This window comes from Callorhinchus milii, unplaced genomic scaffold, assembly GCF_018977255.1.
Source record: "Callorhinchus milii isolate IMCB2004 unplaced genomic scaffold, IMCB_Cmil_1.0 Scaffold23, whole genome shotgun sequence".
NCBI classification, from domain to species: Eukaryota; Metazoa; Chordata; class Chondrichthyes; order Chimaeriformes; family Callorhinchidae; genus Callorhinchus; species Callorhinchus milii.
This window is the reverse complement of record NW_024704764.1, coordinates 7,697,924-7,716,454: the sequence shown is the minus strand read 5'-3', so window position 1 is coordinate 7,716,454 and position 18,531 is coordinate 7,697,924. Positions and strand designations below refer to the sequence as shown.

At 38.6% G+C, this 18,531-nt stretch overlaps 1 protein-coding gene across 1 annotated transcript in view; it reads right to left on the bottom strand.

Annotated features, from left to right (window-relative positions):
* The window catches only part of hdac5 (histone deacetylase 5), a 113,151-nt gene extending 94,939 nt beyond the window's left edge, over positions 1-18,212 (bottom strand). The window contains 2 exon segments of the mRNA XM_042343301.1: positions 1,992-2,193; positions 18,070-18,212. Coding sequence (XP_042199235.1) covers positions 1,992-2,013 — 22 coding nt within the window. The 5' untranslated portion in view covers positions 2,014-2,193; positions 18,070-18,212.
* Between the last annotated feature and the right edge of the window lie 319 nt (positions 18,213-18,531).

Genomic DNA, 18,531 nt, shown 5'->3' with positions numbered 1-18,531 from the left:
ACCGGTTTCAAAACAGACTCAAATGTGTTTTGTATTTCACCGTATTAGCCATATTCGTGCTAATATAGTTAAATCCAACATGCACAGAAAATAATGATTTAATCTGTCTAATTAATGCCTCGTATGCCGAATGAAGTAATAGACCATCCTAGGGCAAAGCAAACATTTTCTGAATGAATAGTTTTTGTTAGATTAGAAAAATGGTTTCACTAACCAGTTTTCTCACAAAACAAAATGCTGTTATATTGCCGTACTGCTGGAAATAATTAAGACACCATGCATTGAGGCCACCCAGCTCTTTATTGTTAACTCAGCTTCCAACGGTAACAATCCAGAAACAGTCAGCAACCATAGCAACAATTCTATTCTGGCCTCATGGATTCAGACGCTTTCAAATCTGCAATATGCTAATTCAGTTGAACCTCTTCAAGGCTGAACAGCTGAACTATACTGTCAGATGTACAGTAAAGCTCATTCACATTGCTGAAATGCATGGCATACCATATCTTTGTCAGGAAAACAAAAGTTCCTAGAATTGGGCTATAACCATTTCATTTCAACTCGTTTAAGTTAATGGTAATCGTAGCCAGAGAGGTCTCCGGTAGAATTTAGCCCTCATGAACCCTGCAGACTACACCTTTGTTAGAGCTGCCTGTGCACATGTCAAACTATGCTGGATAACAGCTGTAATATCCATATACTTGGTAACATGCATGATCAACACTACACAAACAGAAAACAAGCAGCAGTAAAATGGTCTTGCACAAAGTGCAATTTATGCTGACTTTTTTTTTAAAAAAAAGCCAAAAACTTGTCTCCTGCTTGCTCATCCCAAACTCATTGCTGGACATGAATCAAAACAGTTTTTTTTTTAAAAAATCAAGGGATGAGTTCATTTTTAAGCACATTTTAAACTGCAAGGCGACCGTGTTATAAGTTGCCTCATTAGAGAGCAAGTCCACCAACAACATAGGTTCCCTGTAGACCTAGCGGTACCCAAAATGAAGGGCACTTGTGCCACAAACTGGCAAGCTTCCTGCACATGAAGCTGTCTGCTCACTACTTTCTCAAGCATTTCTAGCGCTAGGAATAATTTTTCCCCTAGGTTACTTACCCTAAGCAAGTTTACTAAAAGAGGATCAAATTTAAGTAATCACACTTTGAATTGCTTAGAAGCTTATTCCACCTTTAGGATGCTCATATTCCCAAACCACTCTGAACTCAAAATCTACTTAAAAGTGAACTGATGAGACTTCTGATTGCTCCTTTTACAGACTTACTGCAATTTAATTGAAGACAAAAGACATTACAATTTGGGTTACATTCTTAAGTCTAATACCATTGTGAGTATATCCCAGCCCAGCCCAACCATATGCCAATTCAAACACCATCAACTCAGTTTAAGCAAATGAACTCATTAAGCTCATATATCAACTTGCCGATACGATACTATAGACAACATAAATTCTCCAAAGAGAACTAGAAAAGATCCAACATATAAATTGAGAAATTGCTCAATTTCATGGGTATATAAAACATTCAGTAAAAATGAATAGTGCCTAAATAAAGAATTCTTGATAGTTCAAATCTCTACGACACAAAGTTTATATTGCTCCATATTCAAGGAATAATTGCTTCCTGATCAATGTACAAGCATTGGAATTACAGCTTGCAAATAAACAAATTACATTTAAGGCATTGAAATTAACTTATTCTAAACATATTCTAACATCCTAGGAAAGTGAAGATTTTCCCCAAATTACTGGGCATGGTCTATTGCATATGGAATACGGAAATAAATTGAGTGAGTGGTAAAAGATAGCATCATCAACAATACAGCATGGTCCCAGCTCTGCATTAGAGTGTCAACCTTGACTAATGAGCTCAAAGTCCTCAGCAGATCAGAACCTTTTGCTAGGATCCACGTTCTTCTTTTAAAAACTGGGCAAGATGATACAAGGTGAAAATCGCATGGACCCTAAAATGTTTACCTGTGTTATCTGGAGAGCTCATGATTCATCTGGTCTAGCTGCAAACACCTGCTGCACAATGGCGGTTCGTTCACGATACACAAACCAACAGATCTTTAGATGCTGCCGTTAGTCAAGATGGCTGCAGATCCTGCTTGCTTTCTGCCCTAGGCTGCCATTTCTTCTCATATCAGGCACACAACAGCTCTTCTTAAGAATTATGCTGCAACACAACAGAAAACAACATTATATATGGCAGCATTATACATAAAGTCTCTGTGGGTGATCAATTTACTGTACAAATTACTATCGAGACGTGAATATTTGTTAGCATGATAAAATATATTTCTAGATATGCAACTGGTGTATTTGGAAAGGCCATAGTAAATTTAAAATCTTGAACACTAATTTGTTGTAACTTTCATGAGATCAGAATATAAATTTCTGCAACAACAGAGATTTCAATGCTTAGCTTATGGTTTAGGCTTGCCTGGATTCAATAATTTTTTATAAACTTAGAAATTAATTGATGTAGAAGCTGAGCATGCGAGAAGGGAAGAGGAGCCTAAAAACATACATGAAGAGTGAAGGACTCACCACCAGATGTCTGAAACATGCAATTTTACTGAGATGGCAGAGAAAGCTTGGTGTTTGACTGATTTTGGCTTGCAGGATCAATGGGTGTCCGATAAAAACACAAATAATAATCCTTGCATTTGATACAGTGCCTTATCCCTTCTTCAAGACACCTCAAAGTGCTTCACAGAGTATACTATAAAGAGAATTGACTGTAGATTTTGTGGGCGAAACGCGGCAGCCAATTGTGCACAGCAGTGTCACACAAACAGTCATGGATTGAGTGACCAATTTATTTATTTATGATTATTATTTTTTGAAGAAATTATTACTCCCAGAAAAGCGATCCGCCAATTGACTAACACCGGGTTCCTATTTACTGCTAGGTAAATAGAGGCATGCAGAGTAAGGAAATTTGCACAATGTTTCACCCTGGTAAGAATCAAACCCAGGTTTCTCCTTTGCGAGGCGAGTGCTCTATCATTGAGCTATAGGGCTCCACGCATATACTTAGACTAATTCAGAGGAGGAAAGGATTTGCGACCGATTCAGTAGAAAAGCAGAGTGTCTTTTACAGGTCAGTGGAGTCCACCATTGGTTCACAAATTAAAATTCCCAGAAGAATATATCCTGACCTTCAAATTAAAACTGTGAAAAAATCTGGCAAAGGAGATAATTCGTTGCCTTAAAGCCTACAAAATAGAAGCCGCACAGTAAGGGAATTGGATTGCTCAACGTATGAACAGCAAATCATTCAAAAATAAAAATAGAATAAAAATAAAATGTGATTCAGTCCTCAAAACAGGCATAACTGGGAAGAACGAGACAAAGAAAGGAAGAAGTGGCAGATTTCTTTGTGCTTTGAGGAAATTTCAATGAATGTTGCTTGTGGCTCCAGTTTAATAGCTATGTCCCAAGTATACATTGGCAATGCACACTTGTCCGGAATTACAACATAAATATCTTCTGGAAGTTTTCGCTCGCCATCAAGCAGAAATTAAGTATCTCTTGAATGATGAGAAAATCTCTCAAGTAAAATCAATCAGAACCCATAGTTAGGAGGGCCAAACAGCAATTAATGTACTTGCACTGTTTTATAGTTGAAAAATCAATGAACGCAATCCGGTTGAAAGCATCAGTTGTTCTTTAGTGAAATGTGGGTGCTATTTCTTTATGATTTCAAGGTGTCTTGGGAGAGAGTGTAGCCTGGAATGGAAAAACTGTGCATTAAATCAATAGCGATTCTGCAATGTACATTCAATGTTTAATAAAGGACCTACAAGAGACAAACACCTACTGCTCATCCCATGCATTTCCCATCCTTTGCACCTAGTCTTTGTTCATGGAATTAATATTGATTGGTGCAACCACACCAATCTATTATGCACCAATATTATGCATTTTCCTGCAATATTCAAGCACATAAACAAGCTGAAATTAATATTTTTTGAAGCGTGTTTGATAAACAGTGTGAACCAATAATTTGGGCTGTCATGCTCATTTTCCAGACTTGAGGAAGAAATAGTCATACATGAGCTTTGGAACAACATTATAGACTCATTTAAAGAGGAGGCAGTCACTTCAAAGAAGACAAAGAAACTGCGTCTGATGTTCGAGGCTGATGGAAACCACCTCTATTGAAAGAGATCTTTTCTCTGTGTGCTTCTGAGAAAAAGCCACCAAGCAGAGTCGCTGATGGAAACAAAAGCAAGACTGATACATCGCATCAAGACAATGATTAACTGATGTAAAAATTTGCTGTTGTCCACAAAAATGCCATGAAGTGCAACTCAACACAATGGGCTCCAAAAGGCAAGCCCAGTCATCTACAACAAAAGCGTTTGTATCAGAGTTCCAAAAGAAACTGATCACAACTGTAGATCGCAATGTTCCCGAGGCGCTCTATGGATCATATTCTTTTTTGCCAATTGCAGAATTTGATCCATTTTTGAAGGCTCAGGTAACAAGCTGTGTTAGCAACTATGAAAATATTCTGCAAATTTTCCCTTGCAATAGAGAAGAATTCAAGCATGATTTTGACATCTACAAGGCATGTGATGTGCCTTACAATGAAAGTGTAAGATCATCTGAATTTTGGAGAAATACAACCCAGCCATGGTCTACCCTGTCCAGTGGGATATTGTGATACCAGTCACTTCAGTGTCCAAGGTAAGGTCATTCAGCCAATCGGTAAAAGTTTAAGACAAGCATTGAAAGCAACAACAACAACAAGATTACATTTGTATAGTGCCTTTCACATCGGAAGAACGTCCTAAGGCGCTGCAAGATGTACAGCATTTCAGACCCGAGCTGGGGTCAGGAAGGAAGAAGGGAGGGGAGGAAGGGTGACCGATGGCATGGTCGAAGAGAAGAGTTTTGAGACGGGACTTGAAGGAGGCTAAGGAGGGGCCGAGGCGGAGTGATTGAGGGATGGAATTCCAGAAGTTGGGGGCAGAGTGCCTGAAAGCTCTCCCGTCAATGGTGGGGCAGGTGGGTCGGAGGACGTGGAGCAGGCTGAGCGGAAGGAGTGGGCGGGTTGGTGGGGGTTAGGAGGTCTCAGAGTTAGGGTGGGGTGAGGCCATGGAGGGCTTTGTAGGTGAGGACCAGGATCTTGAACTGGATCCTCTGAAGGATAGGGAACCAATCGAGTCGGGCGAGAACGGAGGAGATGGAGTCACGGAGTTTGGTGTGGGAGAGGACACCGGCTGCAGAATTCTGGATTATCTGTAGCCTGTGGAGGGAGGAGTTGAGAAGTTGATGCTGCCAGAGCCTGAGGTACAGAGGCGATGGCACGAGCCAATCAGGAGGGCCTCAGTCTTGTTCACATTCAACGGTAGGAAATTTGCCCTCTTCCAGGACGTGATGTCCAATAGGCAGTCTTAGGACAGCAGTGCTCCTGGAGTTGAGGTTGGAGGCAGAAAGATAGAGTTGGATATCATCCGCATACATATGGAAGTTGACCCCATGTCTGCGGATTATGTCACCAAGTGAAAGCACCTCTATGAAAGAGACATACAGCTCAACATTTTGGAGCACAATAAGGATTATAATATCATCTTGAGAGCTTTCGAAATCCGGAACAAGTTTGCTGGCTTAATCAAAAAATTTAAATATTCTAAAATGTAAAGTGATGCTAACAAATAGTTTTAAGTGAATTTCAACTCTAATTGAACTCTGACCAACTGCATTCATATGACATTAACATCACCCTAAAAGGCCATGATTATTTGATCATCTCTTTCTGTAGAACATTTAGATTAGATTTTCTAAATCTAGTATTTGTCCATCTTTTTAATGCAACGGAGCATTAATTAATACTGATAGGACGTACTGATAGCACTCCAGTCTCTCCGTTTACTACTTTGTGGTGAAGAAAGGTACTTTTTGTAAACTTATCTTAATTGAGGCATACCAGTGTAGCACTCGTCTTGTAATGTTGCAATCTCGTTTCTCCAAGAAAAACAACTGAGTCACGAGTACAACTGATCAGAAAAATAACAAAGGAGTATTCACTTCCCGTGATGGGTCCAAGAAATACAATATTGCAAATTTAGATAAATTAAATTTAGATAAATTATATCCATCCTGAAAGTGCTAGCCCCCCCCCCCCACTACCGTCACCCTCCTGCTATCCGTCAGGAGGGTGGCGGTAGTGGGGGGGGGGCTATGGTGCAATGTCTGGATTTTGGATAGTTAGGTAAGAAGATGTCAGGGTCCACACCCAATTGCATTATAAATGAACTTGGGTTCTTATACCCTTTATATGTACTTCAAAACATTGACCACAGAGTGGCCAGCTGATATCTAATCCACTTTCCTTGCTCCAATGGATCTGTCCAACAATGTAGTTAATTCAGATGGAAGAATGCGCTCAGACTGTGTTCATTCATGATACTGAAACAGAGATGCTACTGTTTTCATCCTCTCTCCCCCACTCCCAAGCCTCCCAAATGTTTTTGTTGACCGAATTCTGCAGATGCTCATCCATTCGTCATTGAGTGATTCAAACCTATTTTTCTGCATTACAACAATTAAAGTGGAATTTCCGACATAAAATGAGTATTATTGCAGTTATTTAGAAGTATTTTTAAAAAGAAAAAAATTCAACCTTTAAGATATCTCCGAATTCATTTTTTTCTAAAAATTATCTTTGTTAGCGGTTCATTTTGGTGGAATGTGAAAGAAACTATTAGTTTAATTAATATAGTGAATGCAATCTAACTGAAGAGGTGTCAATTTAGCTTTCAGTCAGTGCTAGCACAAGCATCAGCGGGTGTATTATTCTGTAATGGTAGCCGATAACGTTTATACTTTTAACATTAACTCCCAACAGTTGATGAAGTAGCTCTAATACACAAACTGTGGCTTGCTAATGTATCTATCATACACAAAGCCAAAAGGCATCTCAAATGATAGAACGTATACAACCAATGACAGATCTATTCATGTAATTATCTTGTAATTTGATGAAATATTGACACCAGCCATTTTACGTACCAGTAATAGTAAATCTTGCTTTTAAGAACAAACTAAAATGAGAGTTAAATAAACTTCCCAGCATTCAAATGGTGAGTTATTATTAACTTTGCACTTTTCAGAACTGTACTTCAAAGTACTCAGGATGCATAACAAATGTTCCATATTGAAGATGCTTGAACTTCAGCATCTTTAGTTTAAAAAGTTTGGATCTAGGATGGGATTAATATTAATAGTAATAATAATCTTGCATTTGATAGAACACCTTATTATGTCTTCAAGACGTCTCAAAGTGCTTCACAGAATATAGTGTGAGTAGTAAACTAGTAAAATAGTAAACTGCCTGTATATTTTGTAGGCGAAATGTAGCAGCCAATCAACTGAGTGATGTGCCCAATAATTTAAGATCATCTGAATTTTGGAGAATTACAACCCAGCACAGCAGTGCTCCATAAATAGTTGTGATTTGAAGTAGCCAAGGTAGAATTATTATTTTTTTTGAAGGAATTATTACCCCCAGAAAAGCCATCCGTCAATCAATTAACAACCAGGTTCCTACTTACTGCTAAGTAAACAGAAACATGTGAAGAAAGCTTGCCTAACGTTTCATCCTGCCTGGGAATCGAAGATAGGTCCACTCATTTTTGAAGCGAGTGCTCTAACCAATACACTATAGGACTCCACTCAAAATATGCAAATATTGGCAATTAAAAATATTAAAACTAAAATTAGGTACCATTAAAAGATTTTAAATGTGCATTGTTCTAGTGCTAGCTTATTTTTAAATTTCTATTTCTGGAACGCCTTTTAAATTAAAAGATAATTCAGTCTCAAAATATTTTAATTTCACTTAACCAACTCCAGGATGAAGCCAATTCAGCAAAAAAACAAATCACCGAAGTATCAAAGTTGGCAGTGAGAAATTTCTCCAGAAATATGCTAGCATGATACTTAGCTTTCCAAAGGTGTATTTCACAGAGGCATGATTCTGAAAGTAGGACAGTGCAATCACTGTCCTGATCTTAAGCCAGAATCACCATCTATGCCAGCAGAGTGTCTGACAAGGCAGTTCCTTAACAAGGTGACATCAGCCCCGCCTGATGTTACCCTGCAAGTATCTATCCATCAGGGCTAAGTCTCAGTGCATGCATAAGGCATCATTAGCCACTGAAGCCATCTGGCTCTGTGAAGCATTGAACAGCCAAGATGATTTTCTTACTTCAGTATCCAGAGACATCTACAATTTCCCTCCAGAAGTAAACGATAAACATTACAGACCTTAGGAAAAGTTCAGTGAATAAGCAGAGGGTAAAAGAATAATATTTTGAGTACGAATAAATCTTATTAATTACTACACTGACATAGTTAAGCAATGATGCAATCTCTTGGCACATCACTTAATATCTGGATTTATTAGAGGTGGCCACAATGGAAATCCAGAATCCGTATGTAACAAATGCTCGCAAAGTAGCCAGATGAATAGCCTCGAACAGTTTTGGCATCTTGCAGTTTATTGTTTACTCTTGACTATTGCTGTTTGGCCATCCAAGAAATCTCTTCAAGGACCCACCCCACACCCCCCCCACCACCCCAGATAAAATATCTGCCCAAAAATATTTTGCTTTGCATTTCACTTCGAAAACCATACAGCCAAAGTCAAGACAGTCCGACTTGTGCAAAGAGCCTGGCTGGAGGCACAGGAGAAGTTGTATGATCTGCACCATGGTACAGCGTTAACTATTGTTGCTTAGTAGGACCGCACAACATCTACAAATATGGACAGATGCTTCTAAAAATCGATCAATGATTAAAAAGCTCTTACAGAAAAATGTTATTAATAATGCAGGCAGGGACACCAAAACCACGAACAGCAGGGTAATTCACAGTACAATGAACATGTCAGGAGGGGAGTCCGACTGCCATAGATGAATGACCCAGGATCCAAATGAATGGTCTCAAACAGTCTATGTCCATAGGACAGGCAAAGCTGTCATGCAATGCAAGGTTGCAACAACAGAACGGCATTGCCCTGGACTTTAAGCATTGAGGGGGAAAAAAATGATTAACTTTTTGGTCAGGAGTGCCTGCTTGACTTTCACTACGAGGAAATATAGAGTAATGGTTTATTTTGGCTAATGGAAATATGAGTACACACTGCATTATTGTAACAATGCAGAACACTCAAATCGATATGTGAGCTCACCTAATGATAACGCACAATCTTTTAATACAGAAGGGCAGTTGATCTGTTGCTTTTTATACAGAAGCAACTGATCAACAAGAGCAACAAGCTACACCACTGAAGCCACCATCTACCCTGGCACACATGGTTTTTAAGACCAGAAATATCTAGATTGGAAAAAAGGTTGGTTGGATTGATGAAGTGCCATGCACTAGTAGTGAACAGACATCACTGCTGTGAAGAGGCCAGTTCTGAAGAACAGAAAACCCTGCTAAGGGATGATGACATTTATACTTTAAAAAGGATGTTGGTATGCTTGTTTGGAGCAATCATTCAAACTACTCAACCTCAAGTTCCACATCATATGGAGGATCCACGCTTAGATTACCAGTCAATAGACAATTGCAAGATAATAAGCAGCTCATATTGTCTGCACATTAGCTTACTAATTGGAAACCAACACCACCACCTATGGTCAGTGATGCCAGCCAATGCTCTTTCTGCTGCAATGAAAAGGTAATGTTGGATCCCAAATACAAGAATAAGGGTTAGGCTGGAGTCTTTTGAGCAGAGGTGACAGAGAACCGCTGCTGTTGTTTGAAAGTTTCACAAGCCTTAAGAAAGTCTACGGTTCTGCACTCGACAATAAACAAAATAATATGTATCTTGAGCAGAAGGACTCCACCTGTGGTAGAAGCAGCTCTACAACAACAACGCTTGCACTTACATAGCGCCCTTCACACAGGGTAGTGTCTCAGAGCGCTATGAGATATGGGTACGGAGTTTGGTCCAGGCAGCAGAGTTCTGAATGAGTTAGATCTTTTGAATGGTGGAGCTGGGGAGGCCGGGAGGAGTGCGTTTGAGTAATCCAAGTGGGAGGTGACAAATGCATGCACGAGAGTTTTGCTGCATTTGGGGTAAGTTCTTCACCATGTAGGCCTGACTGCCGGCATGGGCTCCGAGAACACTCAGGCCACAGCAACTAAAGAACCAGAGATCGCCATTACTTATGCAGCATCGTCTAAAGGGTTCCAATTTGTAGGAAGAAAGTTAGATGCAAAAAAATCCATGGATAATAAAAAATCCAGTGATTTGATTCAGTCCTCAGCATGTCCAAATAGTATGAAGCAACAATAACCAAGATAAACATGATGTTAGGATAACTACTGCCAAATCAGAAGGGTTCAAATTCTCAGAAATCATGATAAATCTGTACAGTACTTTCGTCAGGGACTGTTCTGGTCGCTGTAACACAACTTGGCTTCCCAGCTTCAAAAGACAATGAAGAAGAAAGCAACAAGGCTGGTTCCAGTGTGGGAAGTAAAAGTATTCCTGACTGCTTGTTAATGTCAAATCTAAAATAAAGAGATGGCTCAACAAAAAGTTACTCTTTAAGTGAACACATTGTCTTGAGAATAAAACAATGTTAAACTAACCAAAGCGAAATGTGCTGCCTCAAATTTATCTGAACACCCCAAAAAACAGCTGGACAGAGTAGAAACCAATAAGACAGAAGGCAATTTGCATGGTTTTGTTTGAACATTGAACGCTTTAATCTGACAATTAATATAAATAGATTACTGCTTCAGAAAGGCACATAAATTAATCTATTAACTGTGAAAAACATTAACCAGAACTGGGAAAAGAAACGAGAGACTTCAGTCCACCTTAAAAAAATGATATTCAATTGTATGTTTATTTACTTTCATGTCACTCGAGGTAAAACTTGAAAACCTACTGTACACAAGTTAATTATTCAAATATGCTTTAAAAAGGCTTACCATTAGCAAAAGATAAAATTCTCAGCATTAAAGATCTGAATAGTAAAGCATAATTAATTTCAACGAAACCCTTTCAGTGGATAAAACGCCGACAGTCATTGCCTCCTGGTTGGCGCTAAGTTTTCACTGAAATATATCTTTGCATTTCAGACAAGAGCAAACGAGGCATCACTGAACAGATACAAAATAAAGCTACCTCTACTGTGCCGCAAAAATGCGTCAGCCTCAAATTCACTGCATTTTTTCACTTGCTACACCAGCCATTCATTCTTGTGATCTCTCCTAAAATTGCCACTATGTATTGAGAGCAGCACCCTGTTCCGAAACCTGCAGCCCACGAGCAGACTCTCACCCCACCGTGCTGTCCAGATGAAATTTGAGATTGTTCAGTTGAGTTGCCCAATATGCCTTTGTTTTTAACTCTTCTGAATTCACCAAGGTAATCACAGAGCCCAAGAAAAGATTGCAAACACTCACGTCTGTCAGAGTTTGCCAATGTTTCAAGAAAAAAAATCACTTAAAATACGCTTAAACCACTTATTTTCCCACCGCCACTGACCCACTAATCTTGATCTAGCCACTCTGGGTTAATTTCAAGTTTGGAAATTATGATACAATATAAAATTGCATTCTTCTCGAAAAGGCTGTAGCAAACAATAACAACTGATACAAAGCAGTTAGAATGTGACTAAATATGAAAAGGTTTTGTTTCAAATGAAAGTGCAATATAAAGAGTAATAGTAAAATTACAATTTCAGAACAAAGCACACGTTGACCCATTTTCTAAACTGGTTTAAGGTTTCGTTAATCTAAGAATCCTCCGTCATTTCTATATCAGAATATTTGTTTAACAGCTATTGTAGCATCCACAGTTTATTGTTTCTTTGCTTCCTTATCTATTTTCATCCAACCACAGGCAATTCATTCAATGACGGAAATCATCACAATAGTAACTGTTTCCACACTCCTCCTCCTCAGATTGCATATTTATTTCCATTTCCTTGGAAGATGTTTTTGTTCTATTTCAAAACAAGTTTTCATCCATGGAAAATATATCTAGAAAACAACTTCTCATGGCCTATTAACAAAGTAGACAATTCAAAAAGTGCTTCAGTTAAATTATTTGATAAGATAACACTGATCTTGGTTACAATTATTCTAGAAAACAAAGCAACTCAAAAAATTCCCAATGTTATCTTCCTTTTTGCTCCCCATGTAGACCATTTTTTTTTAATTTAAAAAAAATCCAACAGAATAAGAACTCTGAAGCAGAATACCAGTGGAAATGACTGTAAAGCCAAAGGAAGATGTTTCGGGGCATTCTTTGCGAGGATTCAAAGATTTATCTGCCGGCTATACTGCAGTGTTAAAAAATTAACATCATCTTAGTGTTTGAACTCAGGAAAATAGAAACACTTGATATCACACCTGCAGATGGAAAAACAGTGGTTTATTTATACAAAGTTCTTGCAACATCAATGACAACCTTCAGGATCCTAATTAGTTTGGCAAGGTCAAAAACATTTGGAATATCGAGAATAGGAGAAAAACCAAAACAAATCCAAATTGCAGTCCCACGGGTTCAGGGAATGCGGAGGGGGAGAAAAGAGCTTTTGTTTTAAAAACACAAAAATCAGACCGATATCAACTTACTGAACTTTGGCACCTCCTTGTATGGTTACAATGTTAATTGCAGATATTTGAAGGTATGCCAGCCCAGGAAAGTAAACAAAATGAACAAACAAGAAGCATGATGACATTTAAAACATTATAAAATGTAACTTCGCATACCAAGGACAGATTTGGTATCCATTCCTTTCACCAATGTCAACACAAAAAAAATGAATAAAATAACCATATAAAAATAAACAGCGCATATTATAACAATAACGTATACCAGGGGTGCAATTTTGAGGCTACAATCCCACATTCAAGGTTCAGAGATTGGTTATAAAGTATTCAAGTGAGCAAATGCAAGAAATCATGTGGATTTCTTCCACTTATTAATCTTGCATGGTATTTTCACCAGAACATAGTGGAAAGAATTCAAGTGGACATCAAGCAAGGAAAGAATTGGACTTAACTGAGTTTGCCTTCACTCTAGTTCAATTGAATATCCTGCTGGCATTCGCTATTTGGCCAAAGTACTAACGGAGTACGAGCACTTATGGAACGGCACCTCATCATGAATCACCTCCCTTAAGGAGAGAAACTGAAAACAAAATTCATTTTTTTACAGTAGCTCAATGCACCCTTTTATTCAGTTAAATCATCAATTTATGCATATAAAAATGTTTAGCCATCATTTTTTTTAAAAAAAATGCTTCTCAGCAACATTCTTGGTTTTGTCAGTTGCCCATCTAAGTTTAACACTGGTCAACATAATACCGCGCACTATCTTTTGTGTCAAGTGGCACAGAGCCATATGGCAAAATACAGGAGTATCTACTGTAACAATGAAATGATACAACTTTCAATATTGAAATCGGAAAGCTCGAAAAGATCACAATATATAGAAAACAGATGTCGCCTGGGAGCATGTTCAGCGCTGTAACATACTCAGGGTTCAAAATAAACTGTTCAAAAATTTAGCAATGAACAGCTCCCATTGACAGTTTAACACCAAAGATGAGCTTTTGAGGTGCTCTGGCACACAAATGCTATATCTTGGTCGGCCAGGATCAATGTTCTCAATTTAATTCTGAAATGTGCATTTGTACATGTTGATCGATCACAAATCACTCAGCTAGTCCCTACCTATCACGTGGATAGGGTCAGAAGGATTTCACAACTTCTCCACCATCATCCAGCACAAAATCTTTTCATATTCTGCAACATTGACTTTACCAATGCACAGTCAATTAATTACTGTACAGTAGAATTTACACCACAAAGTACACTACAATACACGGTTGTCAGGAATATCATCAATTTTTTTTGCTTCAAACTACTTGAAATCTAATCTCTGTATTTAGCTTAGGAGACTTGTTGCCAGAAATATTTTTTGGCGAGTAGAAGTGGACTTGTTTAACTATATTGACTTAATGAACTGCAAAATAAGTTGTAAATAAAGCAGAAACATCTTCTATGCTGTGCATTATATTTCCCATGAGGCTGAATTTAAGTATGAATAAACAAGTGATTTGAAGAAGGGAAAATGGAAGATAAATTGCAATTCTGAGCAAAATTAGAATGTAAAAGTTGCTTTCATCCACTTCTACCTCATATTCTCAGATTCCTAAACTGTTGGCGTGGGGAAGCTTGGGTCAGACATTCCTCGAAAGCCACTAAAATGTGGTGGAATTCTGCTAAGTGGTCATTTATAGCATCTAAGAATCTAAGTTTATGAATAGTTGAAAATGATTCGAAAATATTACAAACAGGGTTTTAAATCTGTGAACATTGGTTAATACCTTCACACAGAAAGTCTTCAGTCACTCTGAAAACTATAACAACTCACATTTCAAATATTTCTAGAAATAATCTATACTGTAAAAGTTTTGTTTCCTCCTAATTCCACGTGTACACCTGTTGGTATCCAATTAATAAAGGAACCAAAGAGTTCTTGAAAGGAATTCAGTTAACTAGTTTCTAATTTTTCAAATGCTAATCTTATTAAATTACAAAATCCATCGTAATAATATGCTGCAACTTTTTTTTTAATTATCTGAAATGAGTTTGCTGCTTTTAATTCAAATCTGGGTAACCAATGGCTAAGGCAGGTTTGCTTCAGCAATTTTTCATACAGACACTCACAGAGCCAGTTTCTGGTTTTGCTTTGGTTGTCAACAGAGGCACAAGTTGAGTCTAAATGATTTTTCACAGGTAGGGAAAGAAAAATCAAGAGGCAAGTCAAATCAACAAAAGCTGAATGTGGGAAATGGAAAATAGAATTCACTCTGGTGCAGAAGGGAGATTGGGATTTGGGTGTATTGCTGCGTCAAAGTTGAGTAAATGTTTTGTACAGCATATCGTCCTAGTTATACTCTGTCTAATAGCATTAATGCTGCCTTAGATACCAAAAGCAAGAAGTGTTTAATTTTCCAGCAGACCAAACATACATAAATATTAAAAAGGTGCAGACAACAAGGTTGCTCTGATAAAGCCAATATTCTCAGGCTTTGAACCAACAAAATGCTGAAGTTGTTACCACAGCAAGTGAGATTGTGGCTGAAGATAAAGGACTAGAAATTAAAACCATTCAACTGAAAAGCACGATCATGAAAACAGAAATATGTCAGAACGGAGCTTTGAAGGTTAGTTTAGACTTTCAAGCCCATCGACATTTCTCAGGTCAGTTGTTCAATAGCTCGCCCCCAAGTTAAAATGTTACTAGATGACTCATGAGTGAATCCTGGCAGAATAATGGTATATCTTCACTCAGTGGACAGAACAGCTTACTTTAATGAATGATGACAAAAATGAATTATTAGAAAGGTGCAAAAACAAGCTTACAAATATAGTAGTGATCAAGCATTAGGGTTTGCTACCGAGGGCTAGAAAAATCTTTAAGCTCTGTTTACAGTAGCTGTCGCCAGGTTAAGCAAAATTAACATGCAGAGTAAAAGCACCAATTTGAAATTTGAAGTGCAACTGTACAGAAGTGCTCAATTGTGCAGCATGAAAGAACTAATTGAAAAGGTTAGAAGAACAGCATTAAAAGGTGTGGTACATTTCTACAATGCATAGGTTAACAGTCAGGTCACAACAAATAATTAATTACTAGAATACTTTCAGCTACTCTGACAGCAAATTTAACAATGTTCAACAAACAAGATTCAAGTTTTAAATACTTGTGTGCAAATTTAAAGAGCAAGAACTGTAGATTAGTCCTGATACAGTATGCTTTCCTCCACCAAGTCTCCCTTTGAATAAAATATTAACACACTTGAGCTGCTGATAAAGAATAGAAACAGACTTATCAAGTCACAGGTACTGTGCTGTGTGTGAGTCATCCAATATGATGTTACTGCCAGGCATAATTCATGTTCACAGCCCTTTTAAGCACCTCAGTAGAAAATTTCACAAATAGAAACACACTAATGAAGCTGATTGGCTTTAAATATTCGATTCAGAACAACATTGACAATGCAAAGTCAGTTCACAAGTCTCAGTTTTATATAAAAAGCAGCCCCCCTGTGTCTTTAGCAGTCAGCAGTGAAAGACAAATAGGAAAGCAGAGATTTAAACTCATGAATGAGTCAGAAACACAATGAATGTTAATAGTTATGCTTGTTCGTATTTTGAATAATTGTTTAGTTATAATGTCCTACACATATCATAGCTTGGCTGCTCAATATTCACTTACCTAGAATACCTTAACAAAAACAGTAGGGTTGATCTTATGAATATTAATAAGAGCTCTGGGGTTTATCTAATGTCACCTGCTTTCAGTAGCAAAGCTTGAGAGTTAAGTAACATGCAATCATCAAATATGTATAATGTTTTATTCTGCATACATAATGGGCTTATTTGATTAAGATATTATTCCCAATTTACTTTTATAAAATTATGTGCACTTCATTTTAACTACAAATGAGGGCACACTGAAATGTGCCCTCAAATGAGGGCACACAGGCATAACCAAAAAAATATGCACACACTTGGCATCAAATTAAAAATATCTTAAATGGCATAAATTGTACAGTATAGTCTACATCCCCCAACACATCATCCGACTCCCACCTAGACTCACTCCAGTTCAATTATTTTAAAGGTATTTTTGCTTTTTAGACTCAAAATCAATAATGGAAATTAGTGATATTACATCACATTTCCAGCATAAAAATTAGATTAATAGTCAAATTGTGAAAAGGTGCTTCAAAACAGTTGTACAAGGCACACAATTTTCCTATCCTAAACAATCAAATAAACCTTCACATCACATCAATTTAAATTACTTAATAAGCTTTCAATTCGTACCTGCCAACTTGCACACTCAGCTCAATTCCTCTTCTGATCATTTGATTTGTTCTTATTATAAGGAAGAACTAAGAGCTAGGAGCCACTTCCAATGCTGCAACATTTCAGATTCAGGACACAGATGAGATGTGTGTGTTTCACTATCCTGACTTGTTTTAACCTCCAGATAACTCAAGGGACTACTGCTCTGTAACACTCAGAAAGTCACCCATTATTCTACACATCACGCAAACGTATCAGCCAATTCACGACTACAAGGTAAAAGCCTTCTGCATTCAGCACATTTTCAGTGGTAGAATTCAGTACAGCAACCAAGATCATTGATGCAGTAGAGGTGAGCTTCATGCAACACTTCAAGTACGAACAGTCACCCCCCACACAAAAAAAAGACACAACTGTAAAACAATTTTACACCCATAAAGGAACAACTTATTGTCTAGCAACTCTTTACTGCAGATCATGAACACCAGTACAAATGTGTATGGTGGGGGGGGTAGTATTTTTTAAATTAAAAACAGTGAAAGAACTTCAACAGTTACAACTTAACATTTCTAGCAGAATTTTCTGCCCCTCCATCACATTCACAAAACATCCATTAAAATAAAAATGAAATGCACTTTGACTTGTAATGCATCAAAGCACCATACAGGTATTTATACATAGTGTGTGTGTGTGTATGTGTGTATATATATATCATTCATTACATAATTGTACTATCCTAAAGTGTTACATAACCCACACTTGCACATACATATATTATATGGTTATTATATATAGAATTAAAAACCAATGGAAAGAAAAAACAAGAAACACACAGTTCAACCTACAGAACTAAGGGACAATAAGGTTTAAACAGAATAGGAACATAAAAGGGGGGGAGGGGGGGAAACAGGGGGTGGGGGGGGGGGTGAGAGGAGGTGGATGTGGTGATGGTGGTGGGGGGGGGGGGTTAAAAAAAACCTTAAACTTACATGTAAGAGGGTTGTTTCTGCCCTCGGTGGATGGGAACCAGTCACACTTCTCTCTTCCCCCCTCCTCCCTCCCCCCCCCCGCCAGTTAGGGGGGAGTTTGCCCCCCCTTCCTCCTCCTCAAATTTACCCCCTTTTTTTTTAACGGCACATTGACAAGATTTTCCGCTCTCGCTCTCTCAGCGCCGTCATACCTTTGAACGGTTGAAGAAGTGCCCGGGCGGGCGGGCGCTCGCTTTCTTTTCTTTCTTTCTCTCTCTCTCTCTCTCTCCTTCCCTCCTTCTCTTGGAAGTTATGTTACTCCTCTCCCGGTTAGGTAGGTGAGTGAGTGAGTGAGTGAGGGGAAGGGAGTGAGGGGGGGGAGGAAGGAGAGAGAGAGAGAGGGAGAGGGAGAGATGAATGAAGGGAAGGAAGGAGAGAAGGAAAGAAAGGAGGGCAACCGGGAGACGCCGCCGGGGGCGGCTGCTGGTGCTCCCTCCCGCCCGCCCGCCCGGTGTCGGTGTGTGTCGGGGTCGGTCGGTCCTGTCGGTCGGTCTTTCTCTCTCAGGCTCCGCTTCTTCTCGTCGTCGTCGTCGTCGCCGTGGCCGCCATCTTGCGCCCCCTCGCGCCGCACAACAACATCCCGCCACGTGACCACGCCGGGCCAACCGCCGGCT